We start from the raw sequence: 27,211 nt of genomic DNA, 5'->3' as shown, positions 1-27,211 counted from the left end.
TGGCCAGACCAGGGGGTGGGGCCTGCAGGCCTTGGAGCCATAAAAGGGAGGCTGAGCGGGGGTTCAGGAGAGCTGGCTTCACCTGCCTGTACCTGTTCACCTGCCGGGCTCACCGTGGGCGCAGTGGGGTGGTGGGAGGCGCTGGTGGAATCCGCGTCGTGCAGGTAAGGCCTGGAGGTAAGGGGCAGCTGTGGGGGGCAGGGCTGGCTTCCTGGGGGGCCCCTGGGTTCTGCACTCACCCCACCCTGCTCTGGTTCCTACGTTTGTGGGGCTCACAGCCCCTGGGTGTTAACAGAAGGGTCCCCTGGCCAGGCGCGGTGGCTCACACCTGTAATCCCAGCACTTTGGGAGGCCGAGGCGGCTGGATCACGAGGTCAAGAGATCGAGACCATCCTGGTCAACATGGTGAAACCCCGTCTCTACTGAAAATACAAAAAATTAGCTGGGCATGGTGGTGTGTGCCTGTAATCCCAGCTACTCGGGAGGCTGAGGCAGGAGAATTGCTTAAACCCAGGAGGTAGAGGCTGCAGTGAGCTGAGATGTGGCTATTGCACTTCAGCCTGGGTGACAGAGTCTTAAAAAAAAAAAACCCATCCTGAGCAGCTCTGCCAGATGGCAGGATTCAGAGCTGGGAGCCTTTTGACTGGAAAAAGAGACTGAGGTTCAGAGGGGTTCCACAAGGAGCCAAAGGGTAGGTCAGGACAGAGCCCCAGCCTGGGGAACTGAAGCCCCCTCTGCTGTGTTCCTCGCCCTCATAGACGGCGCTAGGCCAGTGGCCCTGCTTCCCCACAGATGCCGCTACCCACAGTCCCAGCAGGGCCTCTGCGCCTTGGCCAAAAACCCAGGAGGACCATGGGCGCCTGAGGACCTCCGTGTCCCCATCTTTCCGGGGGGGCTGGGTCTTTTGACCTTGTTGCAGTTTTTTTTTTTTTCTCTTCTGAGTTGGAGTTTTGCTCGTCGCCCAGGCTGGAGTGCAATGGCGAGATCTCAGCTCACTGCAGCCTCCGCCTCCTGGGTTCAAACGATTCTCCTTCCTCAGCCTCCCGAGTAGCTGGGATTACAGGCGTTTGCCAACGCAACCAGCTAATTTTTCTATTTTTAGGAGACATGGGGTTTCGCCATGGTGGCCAGGCTGGTCTCAAACTCTTGGCCCCAAATGATCTGCCCATCTCAGAATTTCAAAGTGCTGGAATTACAGGGGTGAGCCACCGCGCCCGGCCCCCTTGTAGGGTTATGTGGATGGGGCCTGGGGAATTCTCCCCAGCAGCCCTGAGGGAGCTTGGGCATGATGTTCCCCCACGTCCCGGAGGAGGAAATGGGGCTCAGAGAGGTCAGGTGGGATGAGAACCCAGGCCACACCGAACCCCCACAATCTCCCAAGCCTGCTTTATGCAAGAAAGCGGCCAACTAGGGGAGTTGCCCTCGGGGGGGGCTGGGGCAGGAGGCACAGACAGGATTGGGACTCAGCCCCTCTGAGCCCCTGGGACACACAGGCCGCTGTGGCCGCTGAGCTGCTATGTGACCCTGGGCACACGCTGTCCCTCTCTGAGCGGGGCTGAGGGGCAGCAGGAGAGCCGGCCACTGAGGGTGATTTCGGCTGAGTTCCAGCTCCTTGGGGCTGTGTGGAGGCCCTGGGAGTGGAGGGGCAGCCCACAGCGGGCACTGTGCCCACCCTCACTCAGCCTGGTATCATCTTTCTCCCTTCTCCTCTGGACTTTGTTTCCTGAGCCAAGCCCAGGTGGGGCTGGGGAGGAGGGGGCACACCTGCTTCCCCTGGGTGGGGCCTCTGTCCCCCGGCAACCTGGCAGGCGGGGCGGAGCTCAGAGGCCTCTGTCCCATCGAGGAGCCAGAGCTGAGGCCGCAGGCTTCGGGGCCAGGAGCTGGCGGGTGAGGCTGGGGGCGCCCTGGGCTATGCTGGGCCGGGGTCCCGTGTAGCGTTGGGTCCACATTTGCGTGGGGGTGTCGCCTGTGGGCGGGGTCTGCTTACCTGGGAGCACTTGGGTGCAGGGAGGTCTCCTGCCCCCTGCCATTGCCCTCAGGGACTCCCTCGGGTCCCCCATGCACTCCCGGGCCTCAAGGGGACCCAGCGGGAGAGCAAGGCCCTTGTCCCTGAACTCTGCAGGGGCTTGTTTCTACACCAAGCGTTGAACCCTAAATCACAGACCCGTCTGAGGGAGAGGCCGGGTTGGCACCCCCATGGCCAGAGGCCAGAACGGCCCCTCCGTGATTGGGGGAATTCCAGAGGCTTCTGGAGAGAAGCTTATTCACCCCACCAGGCCCCTGACTGGAGGCTCTGGGCAGTAAACACCCCCCCCCCCGGGGGGCTGGTCTGGGGACTCGGAGGAGGGGTGGCTGAATCCAGGTGGAAGCAGCCTCAGGCCGGGGGCTGGAGGCTCGGCCTGGGTTCTGGGGTGCGGCGAGGTTCTAGCCTGGGTTCCCGTGTGGCCAGCAGGGACTTGGCCCGGTGTCTGCGGACGGAACTCGGCCCCGGGGCCCCAAGGTGCTGGGATGACTCAAAAATGATTGCAGCCCAGAGGGATGAGGAAGAGGCACGGCCCCTCCTGAGGCCTGACCCCCGCAGGGAGCCTTTGCCCCTTGGATGGAGGTCACCCGGCTGATGAGGAAACAGGTGTGAGGCCCCAGGGCCCATAAACCCAGTTTCATTCTGACATCCACAGGGCACAGGGTGGGGCCAGGAGGAGCAACCCAGGGGGCTTCCTGGAGGAGGAGGTGATTTGGAGCAAAGTCTGAAAACTGGCCTGGAACACTGGTTCTGTCATTGCTGTGTGGCCTCTGACGGGCAGGTTCTCTGTGGGTTTCGGCTCCCTCTCCCGAAAACCCCAGACAAAAATGGCTCCCAGCCGGGCACGGTGGCTCAAGCCTGTAATCCCAGCACTTTGGGAGGCCAAGGCGGGTGAATCACGAGGTCGAGAGATCGAGACCATCCTGGTCAACATGGTGAAACCCCGTCTCTACTAAAAATACAAAAAAATTAGCTGGGCATGGTGGCGCGTGCCTGTAATCCCAGCTACTCAGGAGGCTGAGGCAGGAGAATTGCCTGAACCCAGGAGGCGGAGGTTGTGGTGAGCCGAGATCGTGCCATTGCACTCCAGCCTGGGTTAACAAGAGCGAAACTCCGTCTCAAAAAAAAAAAAAAAAAAAAAAATGGCTCCCAGCCGGGCACGGTGGCTCAAGCCTGTAATCCCAGCACTTTGGGAGGCCGAGGCGGGTGAATCACGAGGTCGAGAGATCGAGACCATCCTGGTCAACATGGTGAAACCCCGTCTCTACTAAAAATACAAAAAACTAGCTGGGCATGGCGGCGCGTGCCTGTAATCCCAGCTACTCGGGAGGCTGAGGCAGGAGAATTGCCTGAACCCAGGAGGCGGAGGTTGCGGTGAGCCGAGATCGCGCCATTGCACTCCAGCCTGGGTTAACAAGAGCGAAACTCCGTCTCAAAAAAAAAAAAAAAATGGCTCCCAGACGTTACAGAGGCGACAGGGTGCCGAGGTCCTCGCCACCGAGGGGCCGTGCAGGGGTGAGGTCCTTACCACTGTGAGGCCTTGCAGGGGCCATCTTCCTCCCTGGGGCTTTTCCCGTGAGGGCCGCCATCACTCCCCATGGGCTTTCCAGCAGAGGACGCCTGCTGTGAGGTCCTGAGATCCTCGGTGGAGAGCAGTGGCGCGATCTCGGCTCACCGCAACCTCCACCTCCCGGGTTCAAGTGACTCTCCGGCCTCAGCCTCCCAAGTTGCTGGGACCATGTACGTGTATCAGCGGCCGGCCTCGGGGGCTCACGCCTGTCATCATAGCACTCGGGGAGGCCGAGGCGGACGGATCACCTGAAGTCAGACGTTGGAAACCAGCCTGGCCGACATGGTGACACCTCGTCTCTACTGAAAATACCGAAATTAGCCGGGCGTGTCGGGGGACCCCTGTCGTCCCAGCCACTCGGGAGGCTGATGCAGGAGAATCGCTTGAACTGAGGAGGTGGAAATGCAGTGAGCCGAGATGGCACCACTGCACTCCAGCCTGAGTGACAGACGGCGACTCCATCTCAAAAAAAAAAAAAAAAAAAAAGGCCGGGCGCGGTGGCTCAAGCCTGTAATCCCAGCGCTTTGGGAGGCCAAGGCGGGTGGATCACGAAGTCAAGAGATCGAGACCATCCTGGTCAACAAGGTGAAACCCCGTCTCTACTAAAAATACAAAAAATTAGCTGGGCATGGTGGCGCATGCCTGTAATCCCAGCTACTCGGGAGGCTGAGGCAGGAGAATTGCCTGAACCCAGGAGGCAGAGGTTGCCGTGAGCCGAGATCGCGCCATTGCACTCCAGCCTGGGTGACAGAGTAAGACTCCATCTCCAAAAAATAAAAAAATGTAATATCAGCAACCAGCATAACCACCAAGAGACCATTCATTGAGCACCTACTGTATACCAGGCGCAGGGTGCCCAGTGGCATCTCAGCCCCTCGGGTGTAGTAGCTGAATCTGCAGGCTCTGCCCACTCTCCGGGGGGCAGGGCACTGAGGCCCAGGACAGCAGGGGAGTGGATCCAGTGGCCTTGAGCCCAAGAGCCAGGCCCCGGGCCCCACCTGGCTTTGGTGAATCATCAGGGTGGAATGATCAGGGGAGAATGGGGTGCCCTCACACCCCACTGCACCCCACCGGGAGACCCACCACCTGCCCGAGACTGGGTGGATGGCTCTGTTTCTCCCAGAGTTGACGTCTGTTGTGGGTTGTAAATCCTGCTGTGTAAACAACCGTCCACTCATTAGGCAAACACTCCCGTACCCGCCCTCCCTGGGAGCCACAGCTTGCAGGGTGTGGACCTGCCTGGCCCTTGGGGCCAGTCTGCATTCCACCACGAACCCAACCCCCGCGTCCCCCGTCTGAGCAGCTGGGGTGAGTGGGGTTTGCTCATCCAGTGTTGATTAGGCACCTGCGGTATAGCGGACTCTGGGCTGCAGGAAGGACGCGGACCTCTGGCCACAGCGGGAGACAGCGAGGCCTGGGCTGAGGGTTCCGGGTGGGGGAAGGGAAGGCCCACGCTGAGCCGTGCAGGTGGGTCCCTCTGTGCGTCGTGCTTTGGGACGAAAGCTCAGCTCTGTCTGCGTGGGATTGATCTGCCAATCCCGCCCGATCTTTCGTGTTTTCCCTATTTTAGTTTCTGACATTTGATATGCAGGGAAGATGGCGTGACACGTTGCGTGTGTTCATTTGAACCTCGTTCCCCACGGTCTCTCCCCTTCACGCTGTGGAATGCCGCTTTCCAGTTCAGGGAGGGGCTGTGGTTTTCTTTCTAGAGGTGCATTGAGGGGTTGGGTGTGGTGTCTCACACCTGTCATCCCGGCACTTTGGGAGGCCGAGGCAGGCGGATCGCCTGAGGTGGGGAGTTCAAGACCAGCCTGATCAACAGGGAGAAACCCAATCTCTACTAAAAATACAAAAATAGCCGGGCATGGTGGCGCATTCCTGTAGTCCCAGCTACTCGGGAGGCTGAGGCAGGAGAATTGCTTGAACCCGGGAGGCAGAGGTTGCGGTGAGCCGAAATCGTGCCATTGCACTTCAGCCTGGGCAACAAGAGCGAAACTCCGTCTCAAAAAAAGAAAAAAAAGTTGCGCCGGGTGCGATGGCTGACGCCTGTAATCTCAAAACTTTGGGAGGCTGAGGTGGGTGGATCACCTGAGGTCAAGAGTTTGAGACCAGCCTGACCAATATGGTGAAACCCATCTTAAAAAAAGAAAAAAAAAAGTTGTACTTGTTGGTGTAAAGGCAGCAGATCTAAATAGTAGCCTTGGTGGCAGTGATTCTCCTGCCTCAGCCTCCCAGTTAGCTGGGGTTACTGGTGCCCACCACCATGCTGGCTAATTTTTGTATTTTTAGTAGAGACAGGTTTCACCACATCGGCCAGGTCAGTCTCAAACTCCTGACCTGAAGCGATCCACCCGCCTCAGCTTCCCAAAGTGCTGGGGTGACAGGTGTGAGGCACCACACATGGCTGACAGTGCTGTTTCTAGGAGTCAGGAGAAGCTCAAGCTTTCGAGGTCCCTGCAGCCTCAGGTGAGCCTTCCTTTCCTCAACTACAAAAGACGATGTTTGCTAAACGTGGTGACTCACGCCTGTCATCCCAGCACTTTGGGAGGCCGAGGCGGGCGGATCACGAGGTCAGGAGTTCGAGACTAGCCTGGCCAACATGGTGAAACCCCCATCTCTACTAAAACAAAAATTAGCTGGGCACATGGTGCCACATGCCTGTAGTCCCAGATACTCGAGAGGCTGAGGCAGGAGAATCGCTTGAACCCGGGAGACAGAGGTTGTGGTGAGCCGAGATCGCGCCACTGCATCCAGCCTGGGCGACAGAGTGAGACTTCAGCTCAAAAAACAAAAAAAAATTAGCTGGGCATGGGGGCATGCGTCTGTAGTCCCAGTTACTCGGGAGGCTGAGGCAGGAGAATCACTCCAACCCGTGAAGATGGAGGATGCAGTGAGCAAAAATTGTGCCACTGCATCCAGCCTGGGCATCACAGTGAGACTCCACCTCAAAAAAAAAAAAAAAAAAGATGATGCCTAAGATGGGTGCTCAGTACAAGTCCTGACACAAAGGAGACACTAAGATGATGGGTTCTGGAGAAGGGGCAATCTGGGTTGCTACCTGGAGGAGGTGTCCTGTGGGCTTCAGCAGAGGAAGCTGTGGAGAAGCAGAAACAGGCGGCCTGGAGGCAAAGAGAGTTGCAGGCGGAGGAGGGTGAGGTTTGGGGTGCAGGAAGAGGGTCTGGTTTGGGGCAGAAGAGGAGGGTGAGGTTTGGGATGGAGGTGCCCACAGAATTTCAGGTTTTGTGCTAAAACCCGAATGGTGCCCTTGAGCCAAGGAGCAGGGCGTGAGAACTGTGCCCCGGGGGCCCTGGAGATGCCAGGAGCCACAGAAGCGTGCGAGCAGGTGTGTGCAACCTTCGGAAATGCTCCTGGAACTGACTCAACATCAACTTGGACGCTTGGGAGAGGGCCAAGAACCTGGGGGCACTGAGTCAGGGTGTCACCCGCAGGGCCGTAGGGCCCCACAGGGTCGTGGGGTGTCCCTTATGCTGTGCTGAGGTGCAGGATCCGAGAAGTAAAGAGACAGGATGCTGAAGAACTAGAGAAGAGCAGCTGGACTGGGGGGGGCCATGCCACCTGTGAGCAGAGATCAGCGGAGGGTACCCCAAATGCCCAGAAGCCTCTGTACTTACTAGGTACAAGCAGGGGGCAGGGTCGTGAGTGAGGTCATCATCTATAGGCTTAGTGACAGGGCATACATAATCACATGAGTCACACGCGAGGGGGCCACCCCATTATGTCACCTGGGCACAGGGGTGGGCCGTGCGCAGTAGTAGAGGGTCCTGTACAGAAAAGGGGTCCACCCCCATTAGGTCTGGAGGTAAGGAGGTGGGCTGTATGCAGCAGGTGCCGTGCGCGACGCTTCTTACCTGGGGGCTGGAGGCTTCAAAGGGTTTCTAAGGGAAGGATACTGTAAGCCAGTGCAGTGGGAGCTGGCAGACGCGTGCTCTTCTCTTAGGATATTTATGGGAGGATGATTTGAGCTAGCACAGAAGTGAGAAAAGACTGACAGGGTGTCAGGTGACACCAGAGGGTTCTTCTCCCGCGGTTACCTGTGGGATCTCAGGCCTGAGGCCGACTTCCCACAGGAACTGGATACAAGGTGCTACAGCTCCTTTCTCAGGAGGAGAGGCTCCTGCTCCAAGCCTGCTATCCAGCGTACGCCCTTTCATGCAGGGCCGCCAACGCCTGGGTCTTGGGTTCTCGTCCTGGTCCGGCTGTTTTCCCATGTGCTGCTTCTGTTCTGGGACTGCTCTGGGCATTCCTCCTACTACAGACTACTATAAGGTTCTATGGAAGGATTCTATAAGCCGGGTGCGGTGGCTCACACCTGTAATCCAAGCACTTTGGAGGCCAAGGCGGGCGGATCACCTGAGGTCGGGAATTCAAGACCAGCCTGACCAACATGGTGAAACCCCGTCTTTAAAAATATAATAATAAGCCGGGCGCGGTGGCTCAAGCCTGTAATCCCAGCACTTTGGGAGGCCGAGGCGGGTGGATCACGAGGTCGAGAGATCGAGACCATCCTGGTCAACATGGTGAAACCCCATATCTACTAAAAATACAAAAAATCAGCTGGGCATGGTGGCACGTGCCTGTAATCCCAGCTACTCAGGAGGCTGAGGCCGGAGAATTGCCTCAACCCAGGAGGCGGAGGTTGCGGTGAGCCGAGATCGCGCCATTGCACTCCAGCCTGGGTAACAAGAGCGAAACTCCATCTCAAAAATATATATATATATAATAATAGGCCGGGTGCGGTGGCTCACGCCTGTAATCCCAGCACTTTGGGAGGCTGAGGCAAGTGGATCACAAGGTCAAGACATCAAGACCACCCTGGTCAACATGGTGAAACCCCGTCTCTACAAAAAATACAAAAAATTAGCTGGGCATGGTGGCACATGCCTGTAATCCCAGCTACTCGGGAGGCTGAGGCAGGAGAATTGCCTGAACCCAGGAGGCGGAGGTTGCGGTGAGCCGAGATCGCGCCGTTGCACTCCAGCCTGGGTAACGAGAGCGAAACTCCATCTCAAAAAAAAAAAAAAAAAGAGTTCACTGATTGGTTACGTAAACCAATCTCCTGAGGTCAGGAGTTCAAGACCAGCCTGGCCATCATGGCGAAACCCCATCTTTTTTTTTTTTTTTGAGACAGAGTTTCACTCTTGTTACCCAGGCTAGAGTACAATGGCACGATCTCAGCTCACTGCAACCTCCGCCTCCTGGGTTCAAGCAATTCTCCTGCCTCAGCCTCCCGAGTAGCTGGGACCACAGGCGTGCACCACCACGCCAGGCTAATTTTTGTATTTTTAGTAGAGACGGGGTTTCACCTTGTTGACCAAGATGGTCTCGATCTCTTGACCTCGTGATCCACCTGCCTCGGCCTCCCAAAGTGCTGGGATTATAGGCGTGAGCCACCGTGCCCAGCAAAACCCCATCTTTAAAAAAAAAAAAAGTAAAAGAAAAAGGATTCTATAAATCAGCATTAAATGTGTCAGTACAGCTCCGACTACAATACCTCTATGATTATATAGAATATACATGTGATTATATAGACTACAATATTTATATGACTATGTAGAAAGATTATATGGAACTAGGTATGCTAGATAAAAGTACTAAGTACGAGCCGGGCGCGGTGGCTCAAGCCTGTAATCCCAGCACTTTGGGAGGCCGAGGCGGGTGGATCACGAGGTCGAGAGATCGAGACCATCCTGGTCAACAAGGTGAAACCCCGTCTCTACTAAAAATACAAAAAATTAGCTGGGCATGGTGATGTGTGCCTGTAATCCCAGCTACTCAGGAGGCTGAGGCAGGAGAATTGCCTGAACCCAGGAGGCGGAGGTTGCGGTGAGCCGAGATCGCACCATTGCACTCCAGCCTGGGTCACAAGAGTGAAACTCCGTCTCCAAAAAAAAAAAAAAAAAAAAAAAAAGTACTAAGTATGATCATATAAGCTAGAGATATGTAAGCAGTCAGTTATACTTCAGGCCCTAATTCTGTAAACTAATATATGATTATATATAAAGGATTCTATAAAGGAAACAGCTGAGTACTAACGCTATAAACTAAGATACTCTTCAGGCGCTAACTGTGCCTGGGGTCTGGACAGTTCTCCTTCCTCGGTGCCCATGGGGGCGTCACCCACACCACCTGGCCCAGCGGGACAAGGTCCAAGGCGTTCCTTTGCCCATCCTCACTTTACGGCAACAAGGCCCGGTCAAGGGTGTTGTCTCAGACAGGACAGGGTGTCCAGCTGGGCAGGGCAGGGTGGAGAACCAGGATGTGGGAGCCAGGAGGCTGGAGTTACTATCACTCCCTCACCTCTCTGGGCCTCAGTTTCTCCATTTGACATCCCTCAGCCAGGGGCCATCTGTAATTCTCAGATGGAAAAGTCCCTTACCAGGATTCTCAGAGCGAGTTCAGGGTTGAAAGGGTCTGTGCCCAGGAGACACAGGGAAATATGTCGGGGGCCCAGGGAGGTTTCAAAGACCAAGGCTGAGGCTGGGCAAGGTGGCTCACGTCTGTAATCCCAGCACTTTGGGAGGCTGAGGTGGGAGGATCACCTGAGATCAAGAGTTCTAGACCAGCCTGGCCAATATGGTGAAATCCTGTCTCTAGTAAAAATACAAAAATTACCTGGGCATGGTGGCGCACGCCTGTAGTCTCAGCTACTCAGGAGGCCAAGGCAGGAGAATCGCTTGAACCTGGGAGGCAAAGGTTAGGGTGAGCCGAGATGGCACCACTGCACTCCAGCCTGGGTGACAGATCAAGACTCTGTCTCAAAAAAATAAAAAAATAAATAAAAATAAAAATCGACCGGGCATGGTGGCTCAAACCTGTAATCCCAGCACTTTGGGAGACTGAGGCAGGTGGATCACCTCAGGTCGGGAGTTCAAGGCCAGCCTGGCCAACATGGTGAAATCTCATCTCTACTAAAAGCACAAGATTAGCTGGGCGTGGTGGCAGGTGCCTGTAATCCTAGCTACTCGGGAGGCTGAGGCAGGAGAATCACTTGAACCCCAGAGGCAGAGGCTGCAGTGAGCTGAGAGGGCACCATTGCACTCCAGCCTGGACAACAAGAGTGAAACTCTGTCTCAATAAGTAAATAAATAAATAAAAGCCCAGGCTGAGCTGGACATAGAGCTGGGTTCCACACGGCAGGGGTGGGAGTCTGGGAGATAAGGTGGGCAGAGCACTCTGATTTTATTGGGCTGCAAATGTTAGATACATGTAACACAAGTTGTTGCGGTAATAACAGGGGCATTCAGAGATTCAGGTACGGTTGGATCAAGGAGCTTAGAAGTTTTCAGGATGCTTTGCTGGTGCTGGGGTTGCTCTCAAGCAACCTTCACCCACTGGGGTACTTATGGTACCCAGCAATTCACTGTCTCACCCCATCAGCCTAAAAAGACCAGGTAAACAAGGGTCTAATCTTCTGCATTAACTGTGAAGCACGGCGGGCGTGGTGGCTCACGCCTGTAATCAAGCACTTTGGAGGCCAAGACAGGTCGACCACCTGAGGTCAGGAGTTCAAGACCAGCCTGACCAACATGGTGAAACCCCATCTTTAAAAAAATACCTGTGAGCTTGCTTTGGCTGGGCGCAGTGGGTCAAGCCTGTAATCCCAGCACTTTGGGAGGACAAGGCGGGCGGATCACGAGGTCAAGAGATCGAGACCATCCTGGTCAATATGGTGAAACCCCGTCTCTACTAAAAAATACAAAAAATTAGCTGGGCATGGTGGCGCATGCCTGTAATCCCAGCTACTCAGGAGGCTGAGGCAGAAGAATTGCCTGAAACCAGGAGGCGGAGTTTGCGGTGACCTGAGATCGCGCCATTGCACTCCAGCCTGAGTAACAAGAGCGAAACTCCGTCACAAAAAAAAAAAGGCCGGGCGTGGTGGCTCAAGCCTGTAATCCCAGCACTTTGGGAGGCCAAGGTGGGTGGATCACAAGGTCGAGAGATCGAGACCAACCTGGTCAACATGGTGAAACCCCATCTCTACTAAAAATACAAAAAAATTAGCTGGGCATGGTGGTGCATGCCTATAATCCCAGCTTCTTTGGAGGCTGAGGCAGGAGAATTGCCTGAACCCAGGAGGCGGAGGTTGCGGTGACCTGAGATCGCGCCATTGCACTCCAGCCTGGGTAACAAGAGCGAAACTCCGTCTCAAAAAAAAAAAAAAAAAAAAAGAAAAGAAAATTGTAAAGTCCCAGGGTCTCATGTCATTGGCTAGACTCGGTCACATGCTCATCTCTGAACCAATTCCAGAGGCCAGAGGGTGGGATGCTCTGATTGGTTAGGATGAATCACTTACCCATCCGTGAACCAATCACAGACGCCAGAGAATGGGCTGCTCTGACTGGCCAGGCTGGGTCACTTACCCATCCGTGAACCAATCACAGAGGTCAAAAGGTGGGATGTGCTGATTGGCTGGGTTACTCACCCATTCAATCACAGAGACTGGAGAATGGGCTGCTCTGACTGACGCACCCCTAAACCAATCACAGAGGTTAGCGAATGGGACGCTCTGATTGGCTGGGCTGGGTAACTTACCCATCCCTAAACCAATCACAAAGGCCATTTGGCTGACACTTTGGGAGGCTGAGGAGGGAGGCTCACCTGAGGTCAGGAGTTTGAGACCAGCCTGGCCAACATGGTGAAACCCCATCTTTACTAAAAATACAAAAATTATCTGGGCATGGTGGCACACGTCTGTAGTCCCAGCTACTCAGGAGGCCAAGGCAGGAGAATCGCTTCAACCGGAAGCTGTTCCCTCTCCTTAGGTGCTCTGACCTGACGGCCATCATTTCCTTCTCCTCCCTCAGTGAACCCGGAGTTCCCCAGCACACGCAAGGAAGGTCAAGGCCAAGACCCCAGAGGAGATGGACCGTGTGACCAGATACCCCATCCTGGGCATCCCGCAGGCAAACCGCGCCACTGGCCTGGTGCTGGATGGAGACACCAGCTACAACCACCTGGTATGCTCCGGCCCCGAGGCCAGCGGCTGGGGCCAGGACGAGCCGCAGGCCTGGCCTACCCACCACAAGGCCCAGCCGGGCGTGGCGAGGCAGGTGCTCTACAGCACGCATGCCCACCCTGGCTGGCCGTCCCCACGGGGGCTCCACCCGGAGAACGGGGAGGATGAGGATGCGAAGGTTTACCGCCTGGGCACCAGGGAGGCCCACCAGGGACGCCACCTGGAGGACAGGGAGGACGAGGAGATGAAGGCTTTCCACCCGGTCGCCAGGGGTGCCATCCCCAGGAGGCCATGGGACCTGGAGCAGGAGCGCCGGGCTGTCATCCAGGGCCAGGCAGTCAGGAAGAGCGGCACCGTGGCCACGCTCCGGGGCACCCCTGACCACGGAGACCCCAGGATCCCCGGCTCACCTCGGTCCACGCCCTTGGAGGACAACGTGGTGGACACAGAGCAGATTGACTTCCTGGCAGCAAGACAGCAGTTCCTGAGTCTAGAGCAGGCGAACAAGGAGGTCCCTCATAGCTCCCCAGCCAGGGGGGCCCCCGCAGGTACAGCCCCAGGGGTCAACCAGCCCCACCTGGCCAACGGGCATGTAGTCCCCATCAAGCCCCAGGTGAAGGGGGTGGTCTGGGAACAGAAGAGGGTGCAAGCTGTGCCCACCTGGGCCAGCGTCACCATTGTGAATGACCCTGACTCCCCGGCCCCGGCGGAGTCCCCGGAGACCCCCAGGGAGACACCCATCGAGAGGGAGATCCGACTGGCTCAGGAGCGTGAGGCGGACCTGAGAAAGCAGAGGGGCCTCCGGCGGGCGGCCGACCACCAGGAACTGGTGGAAATCCCCACCCGGCCGCTGCTGACCAAGGCCAGCCTGACCACAGCCCCGCGGCGGGACAGAGGCCAGCCGTCCCTGTACGTGCAGTGGGACATGGTTCAGGAGACCCAGCGCCAGGAAGACCACCGGCGGGAGGGCCTGCAGCTGGGCCGGGCGTCCACGCCCGACTGGGACTCAGAGGATGCCCAGCCTGGCCTCCGGAGAGCGCTCAGCTCGGACTCCGTCCTCGGCCCGGCCCCAGACGCCCGCGCGGCTGACCCAGCTCCAGAAGTGAGGAGGGTGAACCGCATCCTGCCCGATGCCTACCAGCCGTACCTGAGCCCTGGGACCCCCGGGTTAGAATTCTCAGCCTCTGGTGCATCCGGCAAGCCCGGCGGTCTCTCCACCGTTGAGGCCAAGGCGACGATGACACCAAAGGTCACGATGTCCCCGAGGCACCTCTCAGAATCCTCTGGAAGACCCCTGAGCACAAAGCAAGAGCACCTGAAGTCCCCTCGGGGACCTCTGCGAGCAGCCGGGGGTGTCGTGAAGTGGGAGTACTTCCGTCTGCGTCCTCTGAGGTTCAGGGCCCCAGACATGCCCCAGCAGGCCCAAGTGCCCCCTGTCCGGGGCTGGGAGGTGGCCGGGGCCCCGGCGCTGAGGCTTCAGAGGTCCCAGTCGTCCGATCTGCTGGAGAGGGAGGTGGAGAGCGTCCTGCGCCGGGAGCGAGAGGTGGCAGAGGAGCGGAGGAATGCCCTCTTCCCAGATGAGAGCTGTGACCAGGACTCCAGGAGTTCCTCCCAGGCATCCGGTGAGAAGGGGCTGCAGGGAGTGGCTGCTCGGCTCAGGGTCTCAGAGGCTGGAGCAGGGGAGGGTGGGGAGGGGGAGTTGGAGGACATCGGGAAGGGGTGGGCTGGGGAGACATCTCCTGTCTGTGTTCCTCCCCCTCAGTCTGGGGTTTGTCGGCCTGTCTACGAAAAACGTAGATTTTGGAGAGAAGTGACAACTTTGCCTTAGGACTTTTGCTTTATGGATTTGGATGCCTTGTTAGGTGCATAATTTTTTTCTGAGACAGCTTCGCTCTGTCCCCCAGGCTGGAGTGCAATGGCGCCATCTCGGCTCTCTGCAACCTCCGCCTCCCGGGTGCAAGCGATTATCCTGCCTCAGCCTCCTGGGTAGCTGGGATCACAGGTGTGCACTACCACGCCCGGCTAATTTTTGTATTTTTAGTAGACACGGGGCTTCATCCTGTTGGCCAGGCCGGTCTCAAATTTCTGATCCACCCGCCTCTGCCCCTCAAAGTGCTGGGATTACAGGCGTGAGCCACGGTGCCCGGCCTGTTGGTGAATGTTGATCCACTTGGACGATTGCACCTTTTTGTCAATATGAAATAGTTCAGCCGGGCGTGGTGGCTCACGCCTGTAATCCAAGGCGGGCGGATCACCTGAGCTCGGGAGTTCAAGACCAGCCTGACCAACATGGTGAAACCCCGTCTTAAGAAAAAAAAAAAAGCCGGGCGCGGTGGCTCAAGCCTGTAATCCCAGCACTTTGGGAGGCCGAGGTGGGTGGATCACGAGGTCGAGAGATCGAGACCATCCTGGTCAACGTGGTGAAACCCCGTCTCTACTAAAAATACAAAAAATTAGCTGGGCATGGTGGTGCGTGCCTGTAGTCCCAGCTACTCAGGAGGCTGAGGCAGGAGAATTGCTTGAACCCAGGAGGCGGAGGTTGCGGTGAGCCGAGATCGTGCCATTGCACTCCAGCCTGGGCAACAAGAGCGAAACTCTGTCTCAAAAAAAAAAAAAAAAAAAAAAAAAAAAAGAAATATTTCTTGTGTCGCTTTTAATGTTTTCCACCTTGCGCATGGCCCATCTGTCCATCCGGTTCTCCTGACCGGCGACTTTGGTCCATCTGCTCCGTCAGTCCACACAGCTGTCTCCCTAACTGCTCTAGGCTGTTGGTTAGAGACCCCGTCTCCTGGCCGGGCGCGGTGGCTCACGCCTGTAATCCAAGCACTTTGGAGGCCAAGGCGGGCGGATCACCTAAGGTCGGGAGTTCAAGACCAGCCTGACCAACATGATGAAATCCCATCTTAAAAAAATAAAATAAAATAAAAAAAGAGACCCCGTCTCCCGAGCTGAGGTCTGACCAACGTTCTCATGTTCTGCCCTCCCTGCTCCCCACCCAGGCATCACGGGCAGTTACTCAGTGTCTGAGTCTCCGCTGTTCACTCCCATCCACCTGCACTCCACTCTGGCGTGGACGGCAGAAGATGCAGGGGACAGCGCTCCTCCCGGGCAGAGAAGGAAGGAGCAGTGGGTAAGTCTGGAGCTGTGGCCGCAGAGACCAGGCTAAGGTGTCACATAGCTCCCTTAGGGCCCCGGGAGGTTGGAGTAGGACCCAAGCCTGACCTGGGCTCAAGCACCGTCTCCATCACTGCCCACTGCTGGCTGTGCCTCAGTCTCCCAAAGATGTCAGGTAAAGGATGATAAGCTAGTGTCCTCCTGTCTGGGCACTTCTGCTCGGAGAGGCCTCAGAAGCTGGGGTCTTTGTCCTGATCGGGAGGTCATCTCCACGATCAAAGACTAAAGGACCGGCCGGGCACGGTGGCTCACGCCTGTCATCCCAGCACTTTGGAGGCCAAGGCGGGCGGATCACCTGAAGTCGGGAGTTCAAGACCAGCCTGACCAACATGGTGAAACCCCGTCTTTAAAAAAACAAAACTAAAGGACCAATTCTGCTTGGAGGAAGAGGATAGTGGCAATTTATCATTATTTTTGCCAGCATTCTTTTATTATTTTTATTTTATTTGAGACAGAGTCTCATTCTGTCGCCCAGGCTGGAGTGCAATGGCGCATTCTCGGCTCACCACAACCTCCGCCTCCAGGGTTCAAGTGATTCTCCCGCCTCAGCCTCCCAAGTAGCTGGGATTACAGCTGCACACCACCACTCCTGGCTAATTTTTGTATTTTTAAGTAGAGACAGGGTTTCACCATGTTGGACAGACTGGTCTTGAACCCCTGACCTCATGATCCGCCTGCCTCAGCCTCCGAAAGTGCTGGGATTACAGGCATGAGCCACTGTGCCCAGTTTATTTTATTTATTTATTCTTTAAATTTTATTTTATTATTTTTTTTTTTTGAGACGGAGTTTCGCTCTTGTTACCCAGGCTGGAGTGCAATGGTGCGATCACGGCTCACCGCAACCTCCGCCTCCTGGGTTCAGGCAATTCTCCTGCCTCAGTCTCCTGAGTAGCTGGGATTACAGGCACGCGCCACCATGCCCAGCTAATTTTTTATATTTTTAGTAGAGACGGGGTTTCACCATGTTGACCAGGATGGTCTCGATCTCTTGACCTCGTGATCCACCCGCCTTGGCCTCCCAAAGTGCTGGGATTACAGGCGTGAGCCACCAAGCCCAGCTATTTTTTGTTATTTATTTATTTTTTTTTTTGAGATGGAGTCTCACTCTGTCACCCAGGCTAGAGTGCAATGGTGTGATCTCAGCTCACCACAACCTCCGCCTCCTGGGTTCAAGTGATTATCCTGCTTCAGCCTCCCCAGTAGCTGGGATTACAGGTGCCCACCACCACACCTGGCTCATTTTTTTTTGAAACAGAGTCTCGCTGTGTTGCCAGGGTAGAGTGCAACGGCACCACCTCACTGCAACCTCCAACTTTCTGGTTCAAGCGGTTCTCCTGCCTCAGCCTCCCCAGTAACTGGGATTACAGGCACATGCCACCACACCCAGCTAATTTTTGTATTTTTAGTAGACGGGGTTTTACCATGTTGGTCAGGCCAGGCTGGTCTTGAACTCCTGACCTCAAAATCCACCCACCTCAGCCTCCCAAAGTGCTGAGATTACAGGAGTGAGCCACCATGCCCAGCCATTCTTTCTTTTTTTTTTTTCCAGATAGAGTCTCGCTCTGTCACACAGGCTAGAGTGCAGTGGCACAATCTCAGCTCACTGCAACCTCTGCCCCTGGGTTCAAGTGATTCTCCTGCCTCAACCTCCCAAGTAGCTGGGATTACAGGTGCCTGCCACCATGCCTGGCTCATTATTTTTTTTGTATTTTTAGTAGAGACAGGATTTTACCGTGTTGGCCAGGTTGGTCTCGAACTCCTGACTTCAGGTGATCCACCCACCTCGGCCTCCCAAAGTGCTGGGATTACAGGCATGAGCCGCCACAACTGGCCGGAATATTATGTGTTAATGGTCATTGAGGGGGTTACTCTCTTCCTGGGGTAGGACGTCAGGGATACTGCTGAGACGAACAGAAACCGCAGCCTCACTCTCCCGATGCTCAGAGCATGACCCCGTGGTTCAGGGCACAGCCTGGAGCCCACTGGCCCAGTTCCTGCCTTGACCCTGCCACTTGCTGGCCGTGGGACCTAGGGCAAGCTGCAGTCCCCCTCTGGTCCTGGGTCTCCTCCTCTGTAAAATGAGACCCCCCTGAGCCTCCACAGTGGGATGAAATGGGATCACGTGTGTCAAGCGCCGGTGGCAAGGCCTGGCCACCGTGAACGCACCACCCATGCTGCCTGTGTGGGTTAGGACAAACTGAAATAAAGTCATTGTGAGCCTGTAATCCCAGCACTTTGGGAGGCCGAAGCGGGCAGATCATTTGAAGTCAGGAGTTTGAGACCACCCTGGCCAACGTGTTGATACCCTGTCTCTACTAAAAATACAAAAATTAGCCGGGCATGGTGGTGCGTGCCTGTAATCCCAGCTACTCAAGAGGCTGAGGGAGGAGAATTGCCTGAACCCAGGAGGCAGAGGTTGCGGTGAGCCGAGATCGCGCCATTGCACTCCAGCCTGGGTAACAAGAGCAAAACTCCGTCTCAAAATAATAATAACAAATAATAAAATTCAAAAATCATGAATGTTGGCCGGGCGTAGTGGCTCACACCTGTAATCCAAGCACTTTGGAGGCCAAGATGGGTGGATCACCTGAGGTCAGGAGTTCAAGACCAGCCTGACCAACATGGTGAAACACCTTCTTTAAAAAATAAAAATAAAAATAAGAAATCATGGCCGGGCGCGATGGCTCAAGCCTGTAATCCCAGCACTTTGGGAGGCTGAGGCGGGTGGATCACGAGGTCAAGAGATCGAGACCATCCTGGTCAACATGGTGAAACCCCGTCTCTACTAAAAATACAAAACATTAGCTGGGCATGGTGTTGCGTGCCTGTAATCCCAGCTACTCAGGAGGCTGAGGCAGGAGAATTGCCTGAACCCAGGAGGCGGAGGCTGCGGTGAGCCGAGATCGCGCCATTGCACTCCAGCCTGGGTACAAGAGCGAAACTCCATCTCAAAAAAAAAAAAAAAAAAGAAAGAAAGAAATCATGAATGTTGGACAGAGGCTGCCCTAGGGGAAACCGCATGAGGAAGAGGAAAGTGGATGGCTGGAGTCAGGGTGATCATGGGAAACGTGCTGGGAACACTGAGGGCAGGGGCTGCCTTCCATTCTTCCCCGGGAGCTATGGATGGACCCTGCCCCAGGCAGGGCAGAAAGGCTGAGGCTGACTTGTGTTCCTTCGCTGCAGTATGGTGGCATCAACCCCTCGGACCGTGTCAACTCAGAGGTGAGTATGCTCCTGGCATACAGACTCAAATCTCGGCCGGGCGCGGTGGCTCACGCCTGTCATCCCAGCACTTTGGGAGGCCAAGGTGGGTGGATCACCTGAGCTCAGGAGTTCAAGACCAGCCTGGCCATCATGGTGAAACCCCACCTTTAAAAAATAAATAAATAAGGCCGGGCGCGGTGGCTCAAGCCTGTAATCCCAGCACTTTGGGAGGCCGAGGCGGGTGGATCACGAGGTCGAGAGATCGAGACCATCCTGGTCAACAAGGTGAAACCCCGTCTCTACTAAAAATACAAAAAGTTAGCTGGGCATGGTGGTGCGTGCCTGTAATCCCAGCTACTTAGGAGGCTGAGGCAGGAGAATTGATTGAGCCCAGGAGGCGGAGGTTGCGGTGAGCCGAGATCGCGCCATTGCACTCCAGCCTGGTTAACAAGAGCGAAACTCCGTCTCAAAAATAAATAAATAAATAAATAAATAAATAATAAAAAAGACTCAAATCTCTCCAACATCTGTGCCCCTGCAACAGAGGCCAATGGAAGCCCCTTCCTCCAGGTGTGGGGATCATATTGGTGTCTTCTCAGTTGCTAGTGTCTGCCCGAGGTGGATTTTGCTGTGATCTGCTTGTGATGTCTGCCATGGGCATGGGTTAGAAGAGGTCCATGGGCTACCTCTCCACCAGGTGATGAAGGTTTGTGAGGTTAGACCTCAAACAAAAACTGTTTTTGGTTTTTGGTTTTTTTTTCTGTTTTTTTTTTTTTGGTCTGGAGTTGAGAGTCTCACTCTGTCACGCTGGCTGGAGTGCAGTGCCATCACCTCAGCTCACTGCAACCTCTGCCCCTCAGGTTCAAGCGAGTCTCCTACCTCAGCCTCCCAAGCAGCTGGGATTACAGGTGCCCACCACCATGCCCAGCTAAATTTTTTTTTTTTTTTTTTTTTTTTTTTTTTTTTTGAGACGGAGTTTCGCTCTCGTTACCCAGGCTGGAGTGCAATGGCACGATCTCGGCTCACCGCAACCTCCACCTCCTGGGTTCAGGCAATTCTCCTGCCTCAGCCTCCTGAGTAGCTGGGATTACAGGCGCGTGCCACCATGCCCAGCTAATTTTTTTGTATTTTTAGTAGAGACGGGGTTTCACCATGTTGACCAGGATGGTCTCGATCTCTCGACCTCATGATCCACCCGCCTCGGCCTCCCAAAGTGCTGGGATTACAGGCGTGAGCCACCGCGCCCGGCTAAATTTTGTATTTTTACTGGAGACAGGGATTCGCCATGTTGGCCAGGCTGGTCTTGAACTCCTGACCTCAGGTGATCCACCCACCTCGGCCTCCCAAAGTGCTGGGATGACAGGCGTGAGCCTTTCTTTGAGGGTGGGAAGCATCTGAGAGTACATAAGCCCAGCCCACTCAGTTGGTTTATTGTACATGTATATGGCCGAGGGGATCCCAGCTCACTGCAGCCTTAATCTCCTGGGCTGGAGCAATCCTCCCCCTTCAGGAACACTGATGTGAGCCACCACACCCACATCATTCGCTTTTTTTTTGTTTCTTGTTTTTTGTTTTTTGAGACGGAGTTTCGCTCTCGTTACCCAGGCTGGAGTGCAATGGCGCGATCTCGGCTCACCGCAACCCCCGCCTCCCGGGTTCAGGCAATTCTCCTGCCTCAGCCTCCTGAGTAGCTGGGATTACAGGCATGCGCCACCACGCCCAGCTAATTTTTTGTATTTTTAGTAGAGACGGGGTTTCACCATGTTGACCAGGATGGTCTCGATCTCTTGACCTTGTGATCCACCCGCCTCGGCCTCCCAAAGTGTTGGGATCACAGGCGTGAGCCACCGTGCACTGTTTTTGTTTTTTTGAGACAGAGTTTTGCTCTTGTTGCCCAGGCTGGAGTGTAATGGTGCGATTTGGGCTCACTGCAACCTCTACCTCCCAGGTTGAGATGATTCTCCTGCCTCAGCATCCCAAGTAGCTGGGATTACAGGCACGCGCCACCATGCTTGGCTGATTTTTGTATTTTTAGTAGAGACGGGGTTTCACCATGTTGACCAGGATGGTCTCGATCTCTTGACCTCGTGATCCACCCGCCTCGGCCTCCCAAAGTGCTGGGATTACAGGCTTGAGCCACCGCGCCCGGCCCCAATCATTTGCTTTTAATCTTTTTGTAGAGACAGGGTCTCACTAGGTTGCCAAGGCTGATCTTGAATTTCTGCATTCAAGGGATCCTCCCACCTCAGCCCACCAAGTTGCTGGGATTATAGACATGAGCCACCATGTCTGACCCCTCTTTGAGCTTCATTCAAAATGCCAAATACCGACATTTTTCCTGTCCTAGAGCTCAGCATAGTTAGCATATTCTGTGGTCATATTACTAGGAGTAGAGGCTCTGAAACAGAGGAGGGGATGGTCCTACTTTACCCCTGTTCTAGGCCTAATGAATTGGTAGTTGGAGGACACGTCTTGGGGGTGTGGTTAGGACCCGACTGGGTGACTTCATGCCTCCTTTTTGCAGGTCCTGGAAGCCATACGGGTGACCCGTCACAAGAACGCCATGGCAGAGCGCTGGGAATCCGGCATCTACGCCAGTGAGGATGACGACTAAGCCTCGGGATGGGGCGCCCACCCTCTGCCCAGCCCTGACCCTCATGAGACCTGCCAAGACCGTAGCCAAACCCCACCCTAGGAAATGGGTCCGAGATCCAGGATCTGCCAATGCTCCCACCACGAACGCATCTGGGACCGGAGGGTTTTCCTTTTCCATTTTTATCTTCCTTTAGAAATACACCTACATGGCCAGGCGCGGTGGCTCACGCCTGTAATCCCAGCACTTTGGGAGGCCGAGGCGGGTGGATCACGAGGTCAAGAAATCGAGACCATCCTGGTCAACATGGTGAAACCCCGTCTCTACTAAAAATACAAAAAATTAGCTGGGCATGGTGGTGCGTGCTTGTAATCTCAGCTACTCAGGAGGCTGAGGCAGGAGAATTGCCTGAACCCAGGAGGCGGAGGTTGCGGTGAGCTGAGATCGCGCCATTGCACTCCAGCCTGGGTGACAAGAGCGAAACTCCGTCTCAAAAAAAAAAAAAAAGGCCAGGCGCGATGGCTCAAGCCTGTAATCCCAGCACTTTGGGAGGCCGAGGCGGGTGGATCACGAGGTCGAGAGATCGAGACCATCCTGGTCAACATGGTGAAACCCCGTCTCTACTAAAAATACAAAAAAAACATTAGCTGGGCATGGTGGCACGTGCCTGTAATCCCAGCTACTCAGGAGGCTGAGGCAGGAGAATTGCCTGAACACAGGAGGCGGAGGTTGCGGTGAGCCGAGATCGCGCCATTGCACTCCAGCCTGGGTAACAAGAGCGAAACTGCGTCTCAAAAAAAAAAAAAAAAAAAAAAAGATTTAATTTCTGTAATGAGTCATCCCCTTGGAAAATCAGACTGAGTTCTGCCTGCTGAGCAGACACATTCCTGAAGGTATTCCGTGAGAGGTTTACATGAATTCCTAGTGAAATTCCCAGGGGCAGGAGAGTGTGCCTGGGAGCTGCCAGCCTGGCCATCATGGTGAAACCCCATCTTAAAAATAAATAAAATTTTAAAAAAGAAATGAAGTCCCACTCTGTCGCCCAAGCTGCAGTGCAGAGGCTTGATCTCTGTCACTGCAACCTCCTCCTCTCTAGTTCAAGTGATTCTCCTGCCTCAGCTTCCAGAGTAGCTGGGATTACTGGCACCTGCCACCATGCCTGGTCTCAAATCCATTTTAATTAACCCTGCAGGGGCCAAGCATGGTGGCTCACACCTGCAATCCCATCTTTTTGGAAGCCCAGGCAGTATGTAGATCACCTGAGGTCAGGAGTTCTAGACCAGCCTGACCATCATAATGAAAGCCCAACTCCAGTAAATACAAAACATTAGCTGGGTGTGGTGGCTGGCATCTGTAATCTCTGCTACTTGGGAGGCTAAGGAAGGAGAATTGCTTGAACCTGGGAGGTGGGGATTGCAGTGAGCCGAGATGACGCCATTACACTCCAGCCAGGGCAACAAGAGACTCCATGTGAAAAAGTAAAAAACAGCCAGGTGCGGTGACTCACGCCTATAATCCCAGCACTTTAGGAGGCCGAGGCGGGCGGATCACGAAGTCAGGAGTTCAAAACCAGCTTGGCCAACAGGGTGAAACCCCGTTTCTACTAATACAAAATTAGCCAGGCAATGGTGGTACAAACCTGTAGTCCCAGCTACTCAGGCTGAGGCAGGAGAATCGCTTGAACCTGGAAGGTGGAGGTTGCAGTGAGCTGAGATTGCGCCAGTGCACTCCAGCCTGGGTGACAGAGCGAGACTCTGTCTCAAAAAAATAAATAATTTTAAAAATGAAAAGGCCGGGTGCAATGGCTTATGCCTGTAATCCCAGCACGTTGGGAGGTGGAGGCGGGCGGATCAACTCAGGTCGGCCTGACCAAAATGGAGGAAACCCCATCCCTTCTAAAAATACAAGATTAGCTGGGCGTTTTGGGGGGCTCCTGTAATCCCAGCTACTCGGAACGGAAGGCTGAGGCAGGAGAATCGCTTGAACCAGGGAGCTGGAGGTTGTAGTGAGCTCAGATTGTACCACTGCACTCCGGCCTGGCAACACAGCGAGACTCCGTCACACACACAAAAAATGAAATAAGGCCGGGCATGGTGGCTTGTGCCTGTAATCCAAGCACTTCGGAGGCCAAGGCGGTTGGATCACCTGAGGCCAGGAGTTCAAGACCAGCCTGGCCATCATGGTGAAACCCTGTCTTTAAAAAAAATAAAAAATAAAGGCCAGGCACGGTGGCTCAAGCCTGTAATCCCAGCACTTTGGGAGGCCGAGGTGGGTGGATCAAGAGATCGAGACCATCCTGGTCAACATGGTGAAACCCCGTCTCTACTAAAAATACAAAAAAAAAATTAGCTGGGTATGGTGGCGCGTGCCTATAGTCCCAGCTACTCAGGAGGCTGAGGCAGCAGAATTGCCTGAGCCCAGGAGGCAGAGGTTGCAGTGAGCCGAGATCGCGCCATTGCACTCCAGCCTGGGTAACAAGAGCGAAACTCCATCTCAAAAAATAAATAAATAAATAAAAATTAAAAATAATTTAAAAGAAAAAGAAAATAAATAAATAGAATCTAAGGACACAAAAAATTATATTTACAAAGGTATATGCCACAACTGAGAAAAAAAAATGCAGCCGGGCATGGTGGCAGCTGCCCAGTCCCAGCTACTTCAGAGGCTGAAACGAGACTCACTTGAACCCGGGAAGTGGAGGTTGCAGCGAGCTGAGCTGGCACTACTACGCTCTGGCCTGGGCAACACAGCAAGACTCTGTCTCAAAAAACAGAGACTTGGGAGAGAACACAAAACCACATCGTGTCCCCAGAGCAAATGAGACTCAAGCTGACTTCGGCCAAACTGGCCGTTAGGGGTTCCCGTAAGCGAAACATCCGTGTGGGGCCAGCTTCAGGTCCAGCGGCTTCCAGGCCTCACAGAGCACCCTCGGGTCCCTTCCGTGTTGGGAGCTCCAAGCTCCACGCCCAGGACGGGGTCCCAGATCTGCCACCCGTCCCCGAGGGATCCCGGCTAAGGCCTACCCCGCTCCCAGCCTCAGTTCCCTTACCTGGAAGTCAAGTCACCACATGGACACCGTCGCCGTGGGGGCCGTCGTGAGGATCCAGGCACCCGGTGAAGATCACTGCAGAATGAGAATCAGTGTTGATTCTGGTTGTTGCTGACCAAGTAAATGAACAAACCCTCACCGGACAGTCAGGGACTTGGATGTGACGTCCTGGTGTGAGCTGAAGGGGAGCCAAGGCACGCTGCCACCAGAGGGCAGCAAACACCGGAGACGCAGCCACAGCCCTCACTGCCCCCCCACCCCACCCCCACCCCCGCCCCCACCATCCCCACCACCCCAACCCCCAACCCCCATCCCCTCACCCGTCACCACCACCCCCACACTTCCTCCATCACCCCCACTCCCCCACACTCCCCCACCCCCCACACACTCCCTATCCCCCTACACTCCCCCACCCCACACACTCCCCCACCCCACACACACTCCGACACCCCCTACACTCCCCCACCCCCTACACTCCCCCACCCCCTACACTCCCCTACACTCCCCCACCCCACACCCCCCTACACTGCCCCACCACACACACTCCCCACCCCACACACTCCCCCACCCCCCCACTCCCCCACACCCCCACACTCCCCCACCCAGGGAGATAACTCACCTTTGGGGCTTCAAGTTCTCACTCTTGTAACGGGATGGAGTTTGCTCAGAGCTCCCAGAAGCCGGGACAGAGCGGGGAGCCATGGCTCATGCCTGTAATCCCAGCACTTAGGGAGGCCCAGGTGGGCGGATCACTTGAGCACAGGAGTTCGAGATCAACATGGTGAAACCCGGTCTCTAAAAAGATACAAAAATCAGCCGGGTGTGATGGCAGGCACCCGAACCCCTGCTGCTCCTGAGGCTGAGGCAGGAGAATCACTCGAACCTGGGAGGGGGAGGTTACACGAGCTGAGATCGCACCCCTGCACCCCAGCCTGGGCGACAGAGCAAGACCCCATCTCAAAAAAAATTATTTGTAGAGATGGCGGGGGCGGGGGGGGTGGTCTCACCATGTTGCCCAGGCTGGGGTTGAATTCCTTGCCTGCTTGGCCTCCCAAAGTGCTGGAATTGCAGGCGTGAGCCACCACACCTGACCCTGACCAACTCTTTAGATGTTGAAAATGGAGCCTGGACCAGGTGTGGTGGCTCACGCCTGTCATCCCAGCACTTTGGGAAGCCCAGGTGGGTGGATGACCTGAGGTCAGGAGTTGGAGACCAGCCTGGCCAACATAGTGAAACCCCGTCTCTACTAAAAATACAAAAATTCGATGCGTGTGGTGGCACAAGCCTGTCATCCCAGCTACTTGGGAGGCTGAGGCAGGAGAATCATTTGAACCTGGAAGGCAGAGGTTGCAGTGAGCCAAGATCGTGCCATTGCACTCCAGCCTGGGCAACAAAGAGCGAAACTCCATCCCCGTGCCCCCCAAAAAAGAAAACAAAGGTATACAAATTAACCCTGCCTGGTGGCAGGTAACTGTGGTCCCAGCTACTCAGGAGGCCAAAGCGGGTGGATTGCTTGAGTTTGGGAGGTCAAAGCTGCACTGAGCTATGACTGCACCACTGCACTCCAGCCTGGGCAACAGCTCCAGACCCTGTCTCAAACAGATAAATAAATAGGCCGGGCGTGGTGGCTCACGCCTGTAATTCCAGCACTTTGGGAGGCCGAGGGGGTCAGATCACGAGGTCGGGAGTTCAAAACCAGCTTGGCCAATATGGTGAAACCCCATTTCTACTAATAATACAAAAATTAGCCAGGTGTGGTGGTTCACACCTGTAATCCCAGCCACTCAGGAGGCTGAGGCAGGAGAAGAGCTTGAACCTGGTGGGGGAGGTTGCTGTGAGCTGAGATCTCGCCATTGCACTCCAGACTGGGTGACAGAGCAAGACTCTGTCTCAAAAAAATAAATTAAATAAGATAAAATAATTTTTAAAAACTGAAAAGTCCAGGTGCAGTGGCTCATGCCTGTTACCCCAGCACTTTGGGAGGCCGAGGAAGGCGAATCACTTTGAGGTCCTGAGTCTGAGACCAGCTGAGCCAACATGGTGAAACCCCGTCTCTACTAAAAATACAAAAACTAGCCGGCTGTGGTGGCAGGCGCTTCTAAATCCATCTACTCGGGAGGCTGAGGCGGGAGAATTGCTTGAACCCGGGAGCTGGACGTGGCAGTTAGCCCATTTCCACTCCAGCCTGGGTGACAGAGGGAGACTCTGTCTCAAAATAAGTAAGTAAATACATTTTCTTTCTTTCTTTCTTGGGTTTCACCACGATAGCCAGGCTGGTCTTGAACTCCTGACCTCAGGTGATCCACCCACCTCAGCCTCCCAAAGTGCTGGGATTACAGGCCTGAGCCACGGCGCCCGGCCAATACATTTTAAAATAAATAAATAAATAAAAACAGAGATGGTGTCTGGCTCGGCCGCCCAGGCTGGACTGCAGTGTCCTGATCAAAGCTGCTGCAGCTTCCAATTCCTGGGCTTCGGCAATCATAGGACAAACCTCCCACCCAGCCCTCCAGCCAGGTGCTCACACCAGCCCTATTTATAACAGGAATCCATGGAACGTTCTAGCTCTACCAAGCTGCTGTCATGAATAAGTAATCAGCTGGAGGCCGGGCGCGGTGGCT

The 27,211-nt window shown here is 55.1% G+C and overlaps 1 protein-coding gene across 4 annotated transcripts; it reads left to right on the top strand.

The window, feature by feature from the left end:
* Positions 1 to 48: 48 nt before the first annotated feature.
* Positions 49 to 23,759, top strand: MISP (mitotic spindle positioning). 4 transcript variants are annotated; one of them, XM_074384894.1, is made up of 5 exons: positions 49 to 164; positions 12,419 to 14,192; positions 15,570 to 15,700; positions 18,928 to 18,966; positions 21,473 to 23,759. In XM_074384894.1, the coding sequence occupies exons 2-5, from the start codon at positions 12,476 to 12,478 to the stop codon at positions 21,560 to 21,562; spliced, it is 1,977 nt and encodes a 658-aa protein (XP_074240995.1). In that variant the 5' UTR covers positions 49 to 164; positions 12,419 to 12,475; the 3' UTR covers positions 21,563 to 23,759. The 4 variants fall into 4 exon arrangements, with proteins under 4 accessions (XP_074240995.1, XP_074240996.1, XP_039322003.1 ...); XM_039466069.2 differs by lacking the exon at positions 49 to 164 and adding an exon at positions 184 to 1,887; XM_039466070.2 differs by lacking the exon at positions 49 to 164 and adding an exon at positions 4,250 to 4,901.
* The last annotated feature ends 3,452 nt before the right edge of the window (positions 23,760 to 27,211 follow it).

The sequence above is a fragment of the Saimiri boliviensis genome, chromosome 14 (genome assembly GCF_048565385.1).
Source record: "Saimiri boliviensis isolate mSaiBol1 chromosome 14, mSaiBol1.pri, whole genome shotgun sequence".
NCBI lineage: Eukaryota > Metazoa > Chordata > Mammalia > Primates > Cebidae > Saimiri > Saimiri boliviensis.
Note: the sequence above shows the minus strand (reverse complement) of the source record. Positions and strands in the feature narration are given on the sequence as shown.

Excerpts from the sequence above, each read along its gene's own strand:
- MISP (XM_074384894.1), top strand. The coding sequence starts at position 12,476 with ATGGACCGTGTGACCAGATACCCCATCCTGGGCATCCCGCAGGCAAAC. Across the intron at positions 15,701-18,927 it reads AGAGAAGGAAGGAGCAGTGG|TATGGTGGCATCAACCCCTC; the intron begins GTAAGTCTGGAG and ends CCTTCGCTGCAG. Across the intron at positions 18,967-21,472 it reads CGGACCGTGTCAACTCAGAG|GTCCTGGAAGCCATACGGGT; the intron begins GTGAGTATGCTC and ends TCCTTTTTGCAG.